Source organism: Octopus sinensis, linkage group LG2 (assembly GCF_006345805.1).
Source record: "Octopus sinensis linkage group LG2, ASM634580v1, whole genome shotgun sequence".
NCBI classification, from domain to species: Eukaryota; Metazoa; Mollusca; class Cephalopoda; order Octopoda; family Octopodidae; genus Octopus; species Octopus sinensis.
In genome coordinates, this window is record NC_042998.1 from 177590626 (window position 1) to 177607617 (window position 16992).

Consider the following 16992-nt stretch of genomic DNA (forward strand, 5'->3'; position numbering starts at 1 on the left):
TATATCTTCTCTTTGCCATCTTAGGATTGCTATAATAAATTTTGTTCAACTTGCCAGTTACATTTCCCCTCTACTGTGACTGATGTATTTCTGATGCTTATCACATTAATTTTCTTTCTCCTTTAACCTAGCATTTAAAATGACTAATGGCCAAATGGTTGAGGGTAGTGCTTTTTTTTTTTTATACTGGAGCTAGAGTGAGAAATAAGAAAATATAGATCTCATACTTTAGAAGTTGTGCTATATGAAATGGAGTTATGTTCCAGATCAGATGATGTTATTGTTCAAGTCAATAAAGATCAAAGTGTTCCAGCCATACCCCTCCCATCTTATTTTCAGACAAAGTATCTAAGACTATTCTCTAAACTTTATATTTCCTTTCTGAAGATGGTACTTTTGATGTTTCATATATATCATCATCATCATCGTTTAATGTCCATTTTCCATGGGTTGGACGGTTTGACTGAGGGCTAGCAAGCTAGAGGGCTACACCAGGCTCCAATCCGATCTTGCAATGTTTCTACAGCTGGATGTCCTTCCCAACGCCAACCACTCTGAGAGTGTAGTGGGTGCTTTTTACATGTCACCGGCATGAGGGCCAGACAGATGGCACTGGCAACAGCCACGCTTAAAAGGTGCTTTTTACGTGCTACTGGCACAGGAACCAATCAGTTGGCACTGACATTGACCATGTTCGAATGATGCTTTTTACATGCCATCGGTATGAGCGCCAATCAAGCGTTACTGTCATTGGCTATGACAATGACTTCTCTTATCTTAACAGGTAATCGCAAGTGAAGTTTGTTACCCAATGATTGAGGGGTACTCTTAAATGGGCTGGTTATGCTGCATTGGCATAGGCCATGGTTATGGTCTCACTTGGCTTGCTGGGTCTTCTCAAGCACAGCAAAGGTCTCAGTCACTTGTCATCACCTCGGTGAGGCCCAACATTGAAGGTTGCACTTCATCACCTCATCCCGCTAATTTAAATATAAGTTACAACAGGGATGAAGTGAACACAGTGGGAACATCATCATTATTATTTAACCTCTTTTTTCCATGCTGGCATGGGATTGATGGTTTGACTGAAAACTGGTAAGCTGCACCAGGTTCCAATCTAATGTCAACCACTCCAAGAGTGTAGTGGGTGCTTTTTACATGCCAGTTACGCAACACCAGTATTGGCCACAACTACGATCTCACTTGGCTACACCTAATGTAAACAAAATCTAATGTATGAGAAAGTCTTAAAAGAATTTCAATGAACACTGTATGTAGGAACTTCCATAAAATGCCATAATTGATCTTGCCAGTCAGAACAGAGTGATTTGAAGACTATAGTATATACCACTGTCTATTAATAGTAGCTTATAAGTCTCCTCAAAGGAGAGTTGGTAGTCTTAACATAAGCAGTACTGCAGCCTTTAAATTGCTGTTTGAAAATCATTGAAAACAAAGCAGCAAAACTTTAGGATACACCTTTAGAAACACTGAGAGAAAGGTCATTTGGAACGCAAACTCTCTCTAATAGTTTCCTTTTAAAAAATAGATGGATAACTATTGAGATTAAATAATTGAATGTAAGATAATGTATGGAAATTGTTCTTGAAATAGAGCAATGAGATAAGCTGGGAAACTACTAATGGGGGATATAGTGATACTATTTAACAATATTAGTCAGCCTGGACTCATGAAATGTTAAAATTATGTTGAGATGCAATTTAGAATTTTTTTCACACTAAGTGTAAAGGGAATAGATAGAGCTTATAGATTAGAGAAAAGAGAGCTGAATGTCTTCAATGGCCACTGTTGTTGTTTGATGTTTGCATGGGGAAATACACAAAATGCACACCTCTGCCACCAGTCTAAGCCCTGTAAAGTGTTATGGACACTGTCATCCCTTCTAGCTAAAAAATGGGGGAAAAGGAAGGAAGGAATGTAGTTCTGAAAATGAAATGAAGCTTCTTATATAAATTTACCTTCTTTCCTTGGTCACCATCTTCTTCACAGTTGAGAAATTCACGACCTTGGGCCCAGGCTAGCCGCATGCCTTGAACGATATTCCCAACATGAACTGCTGAAGGGGTGACATCTGCAAGAGAACCTATTATAATTAATGGGACAACTAAAATATAGTTTATTAGTCCAACAAAAAGTCATATCATTATTACTAATTACAATAAAACAAGGGAGAAAAACAGTTAAAGCAATACAAACACATTTAACATGCATACATTGTATTTATGAAGCAAACTTATCCAAATACAGAGGGTTAAATTTTATGATATAATAAAGTCAGTATGATCAAAATGGATAGGGTAGGTTTTGGTTCAGTTCAGAGACTCTTAGAATAATGATAAAAGCAAGGGGAATCATTTTGTCTTCTGCAGATTTAAGTAGACTATTTTATAAAGGCTAAGCAAGAGCAGTAATGCCCATAGCCCTTCAAGAACTTGTCAGATTGAAGCTACTAATTTATTTCTGAACAAATATCGAATAATTCAGATTATATGTTATGGACGTTATTTTCTTATTAAAAGTTCAATGGCTTTAAAAACATCATACAAGATTATTAGTTTCAGCCTAATTACATTTTTGTGTTCTAATTACATCTCTTAGAACAGACTAGCTAAAATATAGAAACAAGGACAGGTATTTAAGTGTCCAAGGTTGGAGAAACCATGTGTGAAGGGGCAGGGGCATGTTTCAAAATCCCCATCTTATGGAAGAACTTGAACATCTCCAGGTTATTTAAATCTACATTGCAGACTGCAAGGAGGCAACTGTTAACTGCAATGGTTTATATTCGTAGTTTCTAACCAAAGCAGCAACATTCCATTAGACGCATGTGGGAGACACTATGTGTGTAGAGAAGTAATTTTCTTAGAGATAAAATATTTAAACCAGCTACAATATTTCTATCATAAACAATTTCGAAAGATCTTTGCTGAGATTAAAAATATGATGAACAGGACAGTGAATTATCAGTAAGCAAAAGCACAACTAATGAGACACCAACATAATTTTATTATATAAATCCTTGCTTTCTTTAGTAATTTCCATAACATAGAGGTCACTAGTCAAGCAAATATCCAAATAGAGGCACATCTGGGATGGGATAATAAACAACCAAAACAAATGAATTTGTGTTTAACCAAAATAATCAGCTATTCTCTTTTTGCAAAAAGTTGAGAACCACTGGTTAGATAAATAATAAAAACAAACAAAGTTAGAAGAATAATGCAAGCCTTTCTTTAAAAACAACAAAAGCAAAAAAATTGAAATAAGATACAGATGATTTAAATAAAGTTAGAGACAATTAAGTGGTGAAAGGCAATACTAGTCTCGTTAGCTGATTTTAGTTTACTAAAACAGGTAAAAATTGAGGTTGAAGTAAGAGCTCATTATGGCATCAAAGTATAGGCTAAAAATATGAAAACATATCACATAATTTACTCAATTATTTTTAAAAATAGAAAATGATCTACAAAACAGAAATAGAATAATTTGTAAAAGTAATAACAATAAGTGACAAATTGAAGATAATAATATGTTTTCATTTCTAGTTGTTTTGCACTGTATTAGAAAGGATGTCTTCTAATCTTTTGTGTTCTTTTGCTATTAATAACTGGATCTATGAGAATGTAAAACAGTTGCATATATGTTATTGAAGCAACATCTTGAATTAAATATTAACTGCCATTTTATGAGATAAGATTTGTATCAATATTGCTATTAGAATTAATTGAGCGAAACAGGGACAATGGTAATGTAATACTATCAAACTCATGCAAATGATTTTATGAATTGTAATCTCACCTGGATGGTGTTCTCGAGGTTTAGGCAAGTTTGTTACACATGTGTGCGGACACATTAGTACATTGGCAGGATGTAAGCAACCATCCAAAAATTTGGCCTTTGTCTCATAAAGATGGATGCCACCAAGTGGGGTCTAAAAGATAAATTACAAGATTAATATAATTAATATACTTATATATATATTGATACCACTGATATCAAATTTTTTATTTAATGACAAAAAACTGAATAAGACAATAAGAGTATGTAGTTTCAAACACTGGTTTACTAAATTGTAAAAGTTAACACCCTTTAAAGCCATTCAAAAATATTGTTCGAAAAATATCAGACAAAAGTGAATTGTCAATTAAATCTTTAAGAAACACTTTTTAAAAATACATTTGCAACTACTTTTATAGGGTAAAAATGGAAAAACAGTTGACTGAACTCTGATTTCAGTTACTTGTTTTGTCAACTCTGAGCTTAAGTGAACTTCATGCTGTGAAGTAACCAAGCAATATAGTAAATGAATCCAAAATGTACTCTTCACAGTACTAACCAATAAGAATTAAGTAACAACAGATAATAATTAATAAAGACTTTATAAATGTAATATGAAATTGATATTGCTGATAAAATAGATAAAATTAGAGGAGATATTGAAGGTTCAAAGAAGTGAAGTCATTTACCTTTGGCAGGTAATTCGGGGGCACTAGAGCTAAACAATACACCCCAACTTGGTGGATGCTATCTACAGCCTGTAGAACACGACTCATCCATTGGAAACTCTGTGAAAAAAAAAAGAAGGAAATGTGAAAAATGTCAAGTATAATATCACTATGAGAGATAAACTAGAAATACTGCACCGATATAGCAAAAATCATAAAGAAGTTAGATACAAATATAGAGAAATAATTCATAATATTTATGTACACTTATTCACTCTAAACTCATTGAGTACCTAGTGTGTATGAATTTTTAATAAAGAACTGAAGAGTTCAAAGCTGACAAACATTATATCATATTCTCATGTAAATCCATTAATGCAGTAAATTTCCCATTTGATGTTTAAATGATTAATCTTAAAAATGAATATAAAATGTTTGGAAATATCTGCCCTGAAAATAATGGAAATATATCCATGTTTACTGAAATATTAATATAAAGACATTTAAAAAAGATGTAGGGAGGTGGACAAGAAAAGAGCTCATCTAAAAACCTATACAGTACTTCTTAAAACTGATTGAGTAAAGTTTTGTGCTACATGAGCTTGAATGTAAGGAAGGGATGTTCAATTCAGAATATTATGTTCAACTTCACAAATTGATATTATCATCAGTTTTTTTTTTTTTTTTGCAAACAGGAAATGACATCTCAAAAAAATTTCTTATTGTACCTCTTGTAGCATGTATATGATGCTAGATATATATTTTTATTTAATGATTACAAAGGAATGAAAAGCTTCAGACAATCATCTTAAGGTTTAGAATGAAATGAAAAGATTAATATATCTATTTTGATGTTTATGATAAATACTTTTTAAATAGATTATCAAACTCTAAAAAATGGATAAAGTGGGTGCAGGCGGTGAAAGTGTATCACTTAACCTGCCATTTTCTGTTGAAATACACTATAATGTTCCAAATAATTTCAAAAATAAGAATTTAGTAAAATAATAGTCAAAATTAAATTGGTGGTTAGGACACGGATTAATATGAAATTTTGGCGAAAAGTTTAAATTTAGATCACTTTAAAGTGGGAAATTTAAATCACAAAACCAGGGGCAATCTGAGGAAGGCTCATATCTTTGATATGAACCTTCCTGAGTTAAAGAATTTGCTTACTTCTTCTTCTGAGCAATCTGGTCTTTGTTCAGCAATAATCACAATTCTTTCATCTTTCAGAACATTTATAGAAAAGACGGCAATTCTAGAATAAAAGACAAATGAAATAATTTTTCCACATGGTACAGAGGTGAGATCATGAAAGATATTACAGTATTCCAACCTTAAACAAGTATTACATGTAAGTAATATTTTAATGTTTTTCTGTTTCATACAAAGTTATTCTCTGTCTGTATCTATATAACTGCTCTGACAATAAAAATAGTTGTTTCATATATAAGTACAAGACTTATAAATTTTAAGTTGTGTGAAGAAGCTCTCAGGTCTAATGATGGAGGGAACCTATGGAAGAGGTTGACCCAGGAAGACATAGAAAAAAGTGGTGAAGCATGATCTTTGAACTTTGGGCCTCATGGAGGCAATGACAAGTGACGAGACCTTTGGCAATATGCCATGCTTGAGAAGACCTGTCAAGCCAAGTGATATCGTAGTTGTGGCTGATGCCAGAGTCGCATAACTGGTATATGTGCTGGTGGCACGTAAAAAGCACTCACTATACTTAGGGTGATTGGCATTAGGAAGGGCATTCAACTGTAGGAACCATGCCAAAGCAGATTGGAACCTGGTGCAGCTTCCCAGCTTGCCAGTTTTCAGTCAAAACGTCTAACCCATGCCAGCAAGGGAAATGGATGTTAAATAATGATAATGATGATGATGAAGATGATTGTTAATGTAATGTAGCCCTGGCTTACTTTCATTTGTAATGGCCATTCCCTATATTAGCAACCATAGATGAATAAAAAGTGTAAAGCTTATTGACAGTTTAACAACAGAAAAGGATGCAACTAAATATTACAATACAAACAATGTGATGTTCTACAGTGTTGGCCAGATCTATTTCTGCCAGATCTCATTGATAATGTGTATGAAGCTAATGTAGAAAAAATATAAATATATATTTACCTTCCTCTATAGATAAATTTCATTGGTTCAACAGCTAAAACAGTGGCAATAATATCATCTGTATTATGTCTTCGCCCAGATACAGTCATTAAACCTTCTTTACTTCCACATACAAAGACTAACCCCCCCTGAAAAAAAAAAAAAAGATATTAAAAATTAGTATCTGAAAAATTACAGCACTAACTCAGGCAGCAGAAATAGTTATAAAAGAATTAGCATTCACACTCATAAGACTTCTGATAGAAAACTAATTTTAGAGAATCATATAACAGAAGTAAAACAATAGTGATTACAGCATTGTTCAAGAAGTGGATGAGGTGGGGGAGAGAAAGAGAGTGCATGTAGGGTGGGTATTAGATTTCATTAAAAAAATTGGCTTCTTTACAAACTTATGCAAAAAGACAAGAGTTCTTCATTTTGTTATGCTATTTTCTTACAAATGTTTGAAACATGTTTATAATTGCATCTTTTCAAATAAGTCCATTAGTCACTTTTATTTTAGAAAAGCAAGAAAATACCATCTCCAACAAATGGTAGGGTTGAGTGGCACTAGTTGACCATGGTTGAAGGCACTGGTGCCATGCAGGACTCAAGATTGACTTCTACTCTTATACACATTTTTTGTATTGTTGCCTTTCACATTTTCTACACACAAGTACCAAACATCATAAATAAATACAAAAGAAAAAAAAATCCACCATAATTTAATGTGTAACCCATGTTGATGGTTTATGATGTTAAAACAAGTACTTTAATATGATTTAAAGAGATTGTTTCAACTGTTGTTGGAGTATACAAAGTTCATTTTTGGAAAAAGTATTACAAATATACAGAAAAAGGATTTCAATCCAAACCGATTACTTACGGGGCCTAAAAATCCTAACAAGCCTGTCCGAACAAACATTTTATCCCCTATCGGTCGGCCATCACTTCGTAGTGGTTGAACCTACAAGATGATATAACAGTATTAGAAAAGGAGACAATCAAGTGAAAAAAATAAACAATATTAATAATAATGTTGACCTTCACTGTGAGACACTATCTCTTGAGATCAACCATTACCACATTATTAGTGTTTCCTCCTCTGCAGGTTCTCTCAATATGGATTACTTGACCCATATATATGCAACAATTACTCCTTCATTTGATTTACATGTGTACATCAGTTCAATCTTCTCTCATGCATGCAATATCTTTTAGTCTCAATTTCTCTCTCTAGGTTCATTTGTGCTCTGTGATTCATGTACACCATTATACATTTAGCAAAGCATGTCACATTTTCAGCATTTTCAAATCTTCCACATTCAATATGCATATTTTTCTATCATGCATCATTGTACTCTGTACACAAACACTATACAATCTGCCCTCATTTGGAGAAGGAATCCATCTGTTGCCAGCTGAGTTAAAAGCTTCTTGAAAGTTTACTGCTTTTACTCTACTTGCTATACTTTCACAACACTATAGCAAATGATATTTGATAGAAAATTTAATCACATTCTAAAAGACAATACAAAAGTACTTCAATACAAAATATGAAGACCATATTCTTATCAGCAATGTTCAAGATTACATGAACACACAACTGAGATCCGAGAATTGCTATATTACAGATCAATTTAATAACTGAAATAGGTTACTCTGAGATAATGGACATTTAAATATTAAGATAAAAATTTAAAGATAAAATTGAAGAAAGCAATACCTCACCTGGAATGTATTACTGCTGAGTCCTTGCAGCCCCCAATAGCTACCTCCAGTGTACCCAGCATATACACAGAGTTCACCAACTTCATCTGTTTTACATAAGTAGGGTAGCCCCTCAGTTTTTATAACCACCATAACAGCTGCAGGAAAGAGAGAAAATAGATATTTGTTAGCTGTATATTAAGAATATTTCTCTCTAATTCAACATAATGAACTACTACTTCCATGAATATCAGAAATTACTGAAGTGTTGTAAAATAAAAATTAAAGTAATTTTTAATTATTTTATTTAGTATACTTTCTCTAATGTATATTGTAATTTCAGTAATGAAATGGAATTTAATTTTGGAGTAATGAATAAAAAAATAATCTCTGCATACAGGTGATGATAAGGAGCGGAATTTACTTTTTATAACAGGACTATGCTAATACTTAAAACAGATAAAATCATGAGGGAAAGTAAAGGCAACAGCATTATAAAACTAGAGGATCCAGATATACAAATAGTTAAAATGGTTAAAGCTATATAGATGGATACCTTTTTTTCCAGATAGCATTTAACATCTAGTTTGAAAAACTACAAAGGGTGTCAGTTTTTTTGAGGACATATCTTTCAAGAGTTCTAACTTTCTTCTTAAATAGTGTCAGACATTAGGCTGACTCAGTAAATGAAAAGGCACATTTGTAATCATTGTCTTAAAAGCATAGCAGAGTGATACAGAGTTAGCTTGCTTCCTGAAAGTTGCTCAATTTGTCGTCAAAGTTTGAAAGGAGCTGAAAGATGTTGACAGGGATGCAACATCAGCAGTTAAATGCAAAATGCATGCACAGGATCCTAATACCATTAGAACACATAACTTTGTGCAAAAAGCCCAAAAAATAATTGATCAAAACCCAGGAAAGTCAATCAGAGCCATTGCAAAGGACGAGGTTTCAGAATGCACCAGTAGAAGAGTTGTGTATGAGGTCATCTGGTACAGGTCATATGTGATGCAGAGGGGTCAGCTTATGTCAATTAAGGACAAAAGAGAATTATTCAACCCATGCAAAGTGCTTGCTAAACAAGCTAAAACATCATGAGGCTGAAATACTTTGGTTTTTCTATGATGAGAAAACTTTGATCACAATCAAACAGTAAGCTGAAGGAAAAACAAATGGTTACACCGAGACCCAAATGAGGCTCCAACAGTCATGCATATTAAGTTCCCAGCAACTGTGAAGGTCCCGGGAGTTGTCAGCAACAAGAGAGATGTCATGACTTGTCAATTTTTCCACAGGGCATAAGAATCAATATTGCTGCCTACACTGGTGTTGGAAAAAATTGTGAGGCCCTGGACAGATAGAATACACAACAGAAAACTGTACAAGGACCTTCCAAATGTGGATGCATGCCTATCTCCTTGATCAAATTCTCCCAGAAACATGGCCTCCTAGCTCACTTGACCTCAGTCCAGTGGACTATTACATGTAGGGCATAGTCAAGAGAGAGGTCAATCAACAACCCCATAGCACCATACAATCTCTCAAGTCTGCCATAACCAGTATCATGTCAAAAATTGCTAAGATCATCTGATTCAGGCATGTTAATGCTTCTAACCCTGTATTGAAGCAGCCATTGATACTAATGGTGGATTCATTGAACAGATGTGATAAAAGGATTCTCAAAATTATTTGTATCAATTTGTTTTCAAATACAATTTTTCTTTAATGAGTTACGTATTTTTCTCTAAATTCATACAAATGACCTCAAAAAAGTGATGTATCCTTCATTAGCACAATTCTTTCCCATTTAGAATTTAATACAAATAACAGAGATGGTAGCCACAGCCCACTTACTAGAACTAGCTAAAGAGAATTAGGGAGATTAGTTATGTAAGAATAAATTAGAAGTATGATATAATTATATCAGATAAGGACTATACAAGAGTAAGATAAGAGAGTATACACTATAGGTAGAAATGGTTAGAACTTAAGGCAGATAACAAATAAAGCTTATTTAAACAGAAATAGCTGGAAACTGATGGAGAAAAGGATGATGATATGAGACAGTTTGGAAAATACATGTACGCTCCTACATAATGATGTTTACTCTTCAAAATTTCTGTGAATTAGAACAGAAAAAAATAGTCTATGAGAGTTTTCTTTTTCCATTTCATCCATAATACCTATTTTCTTCAAGTGTAACTATTTCGAGTTATCCCTGGATTTTCCATATCCCTCCCTCTATCTCTAAATTAATTAAACTTTATCGAAAACAAAATAAAAGCAGAAAATTTTAAAATTACTTACCACCAGGCATAACCTGGCCACAGTCCTGTAGTGTAAGAGATGTCAGGCTGTTCTCACTATCAACTCTAACTACTCCAAAACTCAGGCCTTGCATTGACAGGATACCTCGGCCAGAAGTAGTGCTTCCTGTTTTTCCAGGTCTACAATAGATATTTGTTGTTTTGTTTTAATCTACTGAAACCTTATAAAATTTGTAATATTACATAACATTATCTGTTAGAATAAAATCTTTCTCTCTCTCTCTCTCTGTAAAATCAGGCAAAGGAAATCGAAAAAGACTTTAAAGTAAAGAAACTGATTCAAGAGAAGATAGCTAATACTATCAGAGCTGTAAGAAAGAAATGAAATCCATGACAGATATTAAACCTTAGCTTACCTTCGAACTGATACAGTAAGAGCTTCACAAGATCCAGCACATGGACAAATACTCTCAGGTTTCAAACCTTTTGATTGGAATACACTCAGGAAAGAATCACAGGAGGTTAGAGACCCTTTTGGAAGAAAAATTAAACTTAGTGTAAGATATAATAAAATAATTATTATTATAATTATTAGAACACAAAAATAATGTAAACTACATTATGTGAAGAATTTGTGCAAGCAATGGACATTGCACTCTCTCATCCCACTTGAATTTACTCACTTCTCTGTTATCACATTTGAGTACAAAACACACTTGGTCCTAAACTTTTAAATCTAGAAATTAGAGATGTACAGAATATACTAGAAATAAGTGTTACCCATTTACCCAAGAGCAAATTAATGGCCATATTTAGAATGGTATAAATGTTCAAGCTAACTGATGTGTAATTAAGACTAAGTCTTTGATAAGGATAAGACAGTAAATGTGCATTATACAAGGGGAAGTAAAAAATTCTTTTGCCATAACATATCTTTATTATTGTCACACTGCCTTCTGTGCATGCATGCTTATAGCTGGTACTATTTTGGTTACACAAACAAAATCTGAGCCTGATCGTGCCATTTTTGGTTTTGGTTTTGGTTTTACAGTGTAAGCATGGCTGTTCCACTAGCAATGTGCACCAAAGAAGAACAAAGAGCAGTGGATCTAATTTTTCTGGTTGGAAGGTGAGTCAGGATGCCTATCAATCTCCACTACTGATGAGAAGATTCAGCAAGCTTAGGAGATGGTAATGGTGAACTAGCGAGTTATCATCAATGAGGTAGCTCGTTCTCTGCAGATTAGATATGGTTCTGCCTATCAAATCATTCACGACAAGCTTGGCTTCCATAATGTCTGTGCAAGATGGGTGCTAAGAGAGCTTACTGCAGAGCCCAAGCGCAAACATCTTGAGGTCTGCTAATGTTTACTCCAATGCTAAAGGGTGAGGAATTTTTGAGCAGAATAGTCATAGGAGATGAAACGTGAGTCCATCATTAGGATGGCAGAATCCAAAGGGCAGAGTATGGAGTGGAAACATCCTGGCTCACCAGTGACGAAGAAATTCAAGACACAGTCTTACGCAGGAAAGATGATGCTAACCTTTTTTGGGGACCCAAAAGGGCCTATAATGGAAGACTACCCAAAAAAGGGGTGTATGATCAACAGTGCATGATATGGTGCTTTGCTGGCCAACTGAAGCCAGCAATTCGCACCAAATGCTGAAGCCTATTGTTGAAGAAAGTTTTGTTGTTGCCTGACAATGCACACCAACACATGGCCGCCCAGACTGTTGAAACCATTAACCAATTGGGTTTTGAGGTGCTGGAACACCCTGCCTACAGATCTCACTCCTTCCAACTATCATATCTTTGGACTACTCAAAGATGGTTTATGATGTCATCAATTTCCTACAGGTGAAGATGTGAAGGAAGCAGTGCATAAATAGTTGCATGACCAACAGAAAACCTTCTTCTGAGAGGGAATATGCAAGCTTATGGACTGCTGGACCAAGTGCATCATAAAGGAAGGAGACTGTATAGAAAAATGATATACTTGTTTTGTGTAAATATATTGAAAAAACAAGAGTGTGTATAATTTTTTACTCTTCTTCATATTTCTTAAGTATACTTATGTCAGAAACAGCAGTAATCAAAGTTATATCATATTTCACTAACATACCAAAAAAATTCACAAGTAATGCATACAACTCAAAACAGAAACAGCAGAAGGATGAAATGTACTTAGTTTCTGTTTGTAGACTGCAACATACTTTACTTTGTGTATATATGCAAGCACATGCTTTAGTTTGTATATATTCTGCTCCAAAAACATTACGTTCTTAAAATTTTATTCATTTGAATAAACTTATAAGAAATAACATAAAGCTGTTCTTGCTGTGACCGTCCAGTCAAGTTAGCATTTACTATACATATATCATTTAATATATATGCAATTTACATAGAAATATTTCCTTAAATTTTATAAATTGATTTTCATATTAAGAGATAAATATATTGCATAAAAATAAAATTACCAAAACCTGAATGTACAATGCATAATCCAAAATTATGCATGCTAAAAATTGTCAAGAGTGTGTATCAAGAACACACAAACTTTGTTGCCTGTGAACAGTATGAACTATTCCTCACCCCCATCATAATAATAAAGAAAAATTAGTGTGTATTATACTTGAGATTCAAAGATCTGAAGATTGTTTGAAGATTTGACTGCCCATACTTAGTGGTACATATACACAACTATGTATTATATACAAATAAACACAATAATAACTTTTATTTAAGGCCACTCATTCCTAAAACTGTTTAGCTGTGAATCTCTATTTCAAGCCTGAACCAAACACTAATTAGATGATTTCTAATAAAGACATTACTAATAAGCCCTGGGTTACTGGATACTGATTCTTCGAAATAGTCTTCAGCTGGTACTATGGGTCTTGCATCAATATTTCCATTTTTTCTGATTTTGTGTATATTTGTATATTGGTACCTTAACCGATGATGAAGATCATTCATGACTGTGTAGTTATGAAGTTTGCTTAACAATCATATAATTTCAGATTCAGTTCCACTACATGGAGCTTTGAGCAAGTCATCCTGGATAAGAACCTTGTGTCAACCAATGCCTTGTTGATTGAATTGCTATGTGGAAGTGTGTGTGTGTGTGCATATACAACACAAATGTATATATACACACACAAGTGCATCAATTCCATGAGTCTTCATTCAAACTGTCTGAGTGAAATAAGATGAGTAACTTAAATTTCTTGCTTTTATGTATGAATATATGCTTGTATATTGATTTAAGACAATGTCATATCATCAAAAATTGAATTATAGCTTACAAGGATTGGCACCATCAGCGACCAGCAGCATACGAAGAGTATTAAAGTTTACATCTTTGTGATCTTTTTGAGCTAACAAGCCCCAATGCATATCACGTGATTTCACTACAGCCACAGCAGCTGAAATAAAGTTCAAAACACATTACAACTCTTAAGAAAAAGATGATGATGATAATAAACAAGGTGAAAATAATTTAAAGAAAAAAAATATTTTGAATAACAGTAAATTTGGCTTTAGAGCTACATGTAAAAGTATATAAGTCATGAAATTTTCTATGGAATAACTGTTCAGAACTAGTCTAATAAGCCAACTAAAAGAAAAAAATCCTCTGAAAATATGTAAGCATAGAATATTTTCAGCTTTACAAGAAGGGCAGGACAGAAAAGATCATGTCAAGTTTTAGCGAGCAAAAACTATGATGATTGACAGATATTGAAAGAGAAGCAATACTGATACAGAACTGAAGTTGTAAAATATATGAAAATAGAGTACTTATATTAAGTTCTAAATTAATAATGAAGAAAAAATTGTTAAATGGAAAAATATAATGTTGATTCTTTAAGAAAGTATTAGTAATATAAGTTTAATGTTTTACCCTTGAATAATATGAAAAGAATAATGGTAAAAAAAAAACCCACTTAGAAATTATCTGATAAACTGAAAATATATTCTAAATTGAAACTAAAATATGGTTAGTCTAAAAAAATGTCTATATTGAGTCTGCAATTCAGTGTTTCATATTAACGTAAATACCTTTGTATTTTGTCACCATCTTCATCCAGGATGCTGGGTCAACTTTCATCAAAGAATAAGGAATGAAAATCACATGCATTCCGTTAAAAACACTCTGGAATAGTTATACAGAAATATAAAGTGTTAGGATGGTAGAAAAAAAGACACATACATAATAGCATTCAGTTGAAACTAAATGTATGAAATGTTTACATTATTTTAACATATATGAACAAAAGCAAAGCTAATTTTATTTTTCACAAGAAACAGCTTTACTATAAATACAATTGTACAATTTTAGTTAACAGTTTAAAAAACGTAAATTCTCAAACAAAATAATACTTACACACAATATGCCATGCCAGAGACCAACATCACGTTTGAAGTCTAATACACAGACCATTACTTCTCCTATAACAAACGTAAGAAAATGAGTCAAACAAAATATAATACATGTAATCATACACACACATATACAACAAGCACACACATTTATGTGTGTGTATGTATATATTTAAAACTGAGTGCCACATAAAAAAACATCCAATAAAGTGGCTAGCATTAGGAAGGGCATCAAGCCATAGAAATCATTCCAAAACAGATAGTGGAAACTGGTGTGGCCATGGCTTTACCAGCCCATGTCAAACTATCCAACCCATGCCAGATGGAAAATGAACAATAAATGATGATGATGAAGTTTCTCATTGGTAGAAGTTAATTTTTATGGGTGGTGAGAATGCTTTACCAGATTTGTTTAAAAACCAAAGCACAAGAAAAAATGACTTAGCTTGTACCATGTTTTCTACATGGTCCTGAGCAGACACAGACATCCTTCTACCCTTGACACCCCACTGGGGTCCACTGAAGATGTGACAGCTGGAGGGAGAGAAGGCTGCATCAGTACAAGACTGGTATTCAGTTTCAGCTGGTGAACAGATTGGAGCAATATGAAATGAAGTGTATTGCTCAAAGACAAGATGCACTGCCTGGTCCAAAAATCCAACCCATAACCTTATGATTGTGAACCCAAGATCTTAACCATTACGCCACATGCCTTCAGCAAATTTGTTTAAATTAAAAACAAATCAGAAAGAAACACATGTACAGCACATGACAAACAAACAGACCTAAAAGATTCCTCAGCACCCATAGAGGTAGCTTCTTTACTTGACTCATAGCAAGAAACTAATAACTTACTATTGAGTACCCTATGCTTTCTTGGAAGTAGCTAAATAATGTTATTACTATATATGTTTATCTACATATGCATACAGCAAAAGACAAGCATATATTAAAAATGAGATTATAATACCTTTTTAAAGGTTAAAAATCAATAAAACCTAAGTAAGAAATTTGAAGTTTTTCTGAAATTCTATATTTGGTACGATTAAATAATAAACATATCCAGGGTTACTATTGGCTATCCAAAAGAATGAAAGTTCTCCTCAAGAATTACATCATGTTCTGACTCATGGGAAACACTATTTGCTACAACAAAACCATAGTACCATTTGTATAACATTGCTTCTACAGTGCCAACGAAATATCCAAAACTATTCAATTTATGCCAACGAAGACAATTATATTAAGCCACTTTAAGTATATTTTTTATCATGCTTGAGATTTTTGTCAAACCCCTGCAAAAATACATAACTTTAAAAAGTACAAGATACTTTTAATGTTCATTAAAGTAAAGTTTTCAAGTATACACTTAAACTAGAAAAAAAAGTGTTTGATGTTATTTGAAAAACTAATAATTTAATAACCACATACTGAGTAACATCACAATATTACCATATCTAATTAATATATTATCAAAGCAGATATAAAATATACACTTTTGAAAGGTAAAACATAACACAGCAAGAAGGTTATTAGTTCATTTTGAGTAGCAAATAAATCATTGGTTTTTAGAATTGGTCAACAAGGTTTTGTTATGTACTAAAGTATTAAAAATAAGTGTAAATTTTTCTGATGGGTGAAGAATAGAGGGTTAGACCATAAGTTTATTATAGGAAAAATTATTTGCAAAATCTTTTGATACCATACTCTTTCTTTTTATATTTTGAAGATATTTTTGATTTAAGAAACAATGATACTGAAATACAGAATAATATGTAAGACAATGAATATTGTTGATAATGAAGAAGTAAAAAAATTAGTAATTAGTTTAAAATGAAATATTACCTTCTGTGTAGTTACATGCGACAGTAAGTGTCCGACAATGACATAGCATAGTACTCTGTGCCACAGTCACACCAACGGTACTCCCATCTTTACTTGTAGTATACTGAAAAAACAAAATGAAGAGAAAAAAAATTAGTAAATTTGAAAGCTTGTGGTGTCAGCGGACTAAAGAAATATTCAACAACATAGGACTGAGACTGTTGGC

At 33.1% G+C, this 16992-nt stretch overlaps 1 protein-coding gene across 15 annotated transcripts in view; it reads right to left on the bottom strand.

Annotated features, from left to right (window-relative positions):
* LOC115232477 (disco-interacting protein 2 homolog A) overlaps positions 1-16992 on the bottom strand; it is a 262193-nt gene that overhangs the window by 20691 nt on the left and 224510 nt on the right. For 12 of the 15 annotated variants that reach the window (XM_029802370.2, XM_029802375.2, XM_029802363.2 and 9 more), the window contains 13 exons: positions 16788-16890; positions 14947-15011; positions 14622-14715; positions 13868-13987; positions 10978-11092; positions 10602-10741; positions 8316-8452; positions 7471-7551; positions 6606-6733; positions 5643-5727; positions 4488-4586; positions 3820-3952; positions 1980-2104 (listed from right to left, as the gene is read on the bottom strand). In XM_029802370.2, coding sequence (XP_029658230.1) covers positions 1980-2104; positions 3820-3952; positions 4488-4586; positions 5643-5727; positions 6606-6733; positions 7471-7551; positions 8316-8452; positions 10602-10741; positions 10978-11092; positions 13868-13987; positions 14622-14715; positions 14947-15011; positions 16788-16890 — 1425 coding nt within the window. The remainder of the gene's footprint in view (positions 1-1979; positions 2105-3819; positions 3953-4487; positions 4587-5642; positions 5728-6605; positions 6734-7470; positions 7552-8315; positions 8453-10601; positions 10742-10977; positions 11093-13867; positions 13988-14621; positions 14716-14946; positions 15012-16787; positions 16891-16992) is intronic. The other 3 variants (XM_029802366.2, XM_029802371.2, XM_029802362.2) reach the window with 1 other exon arrangement.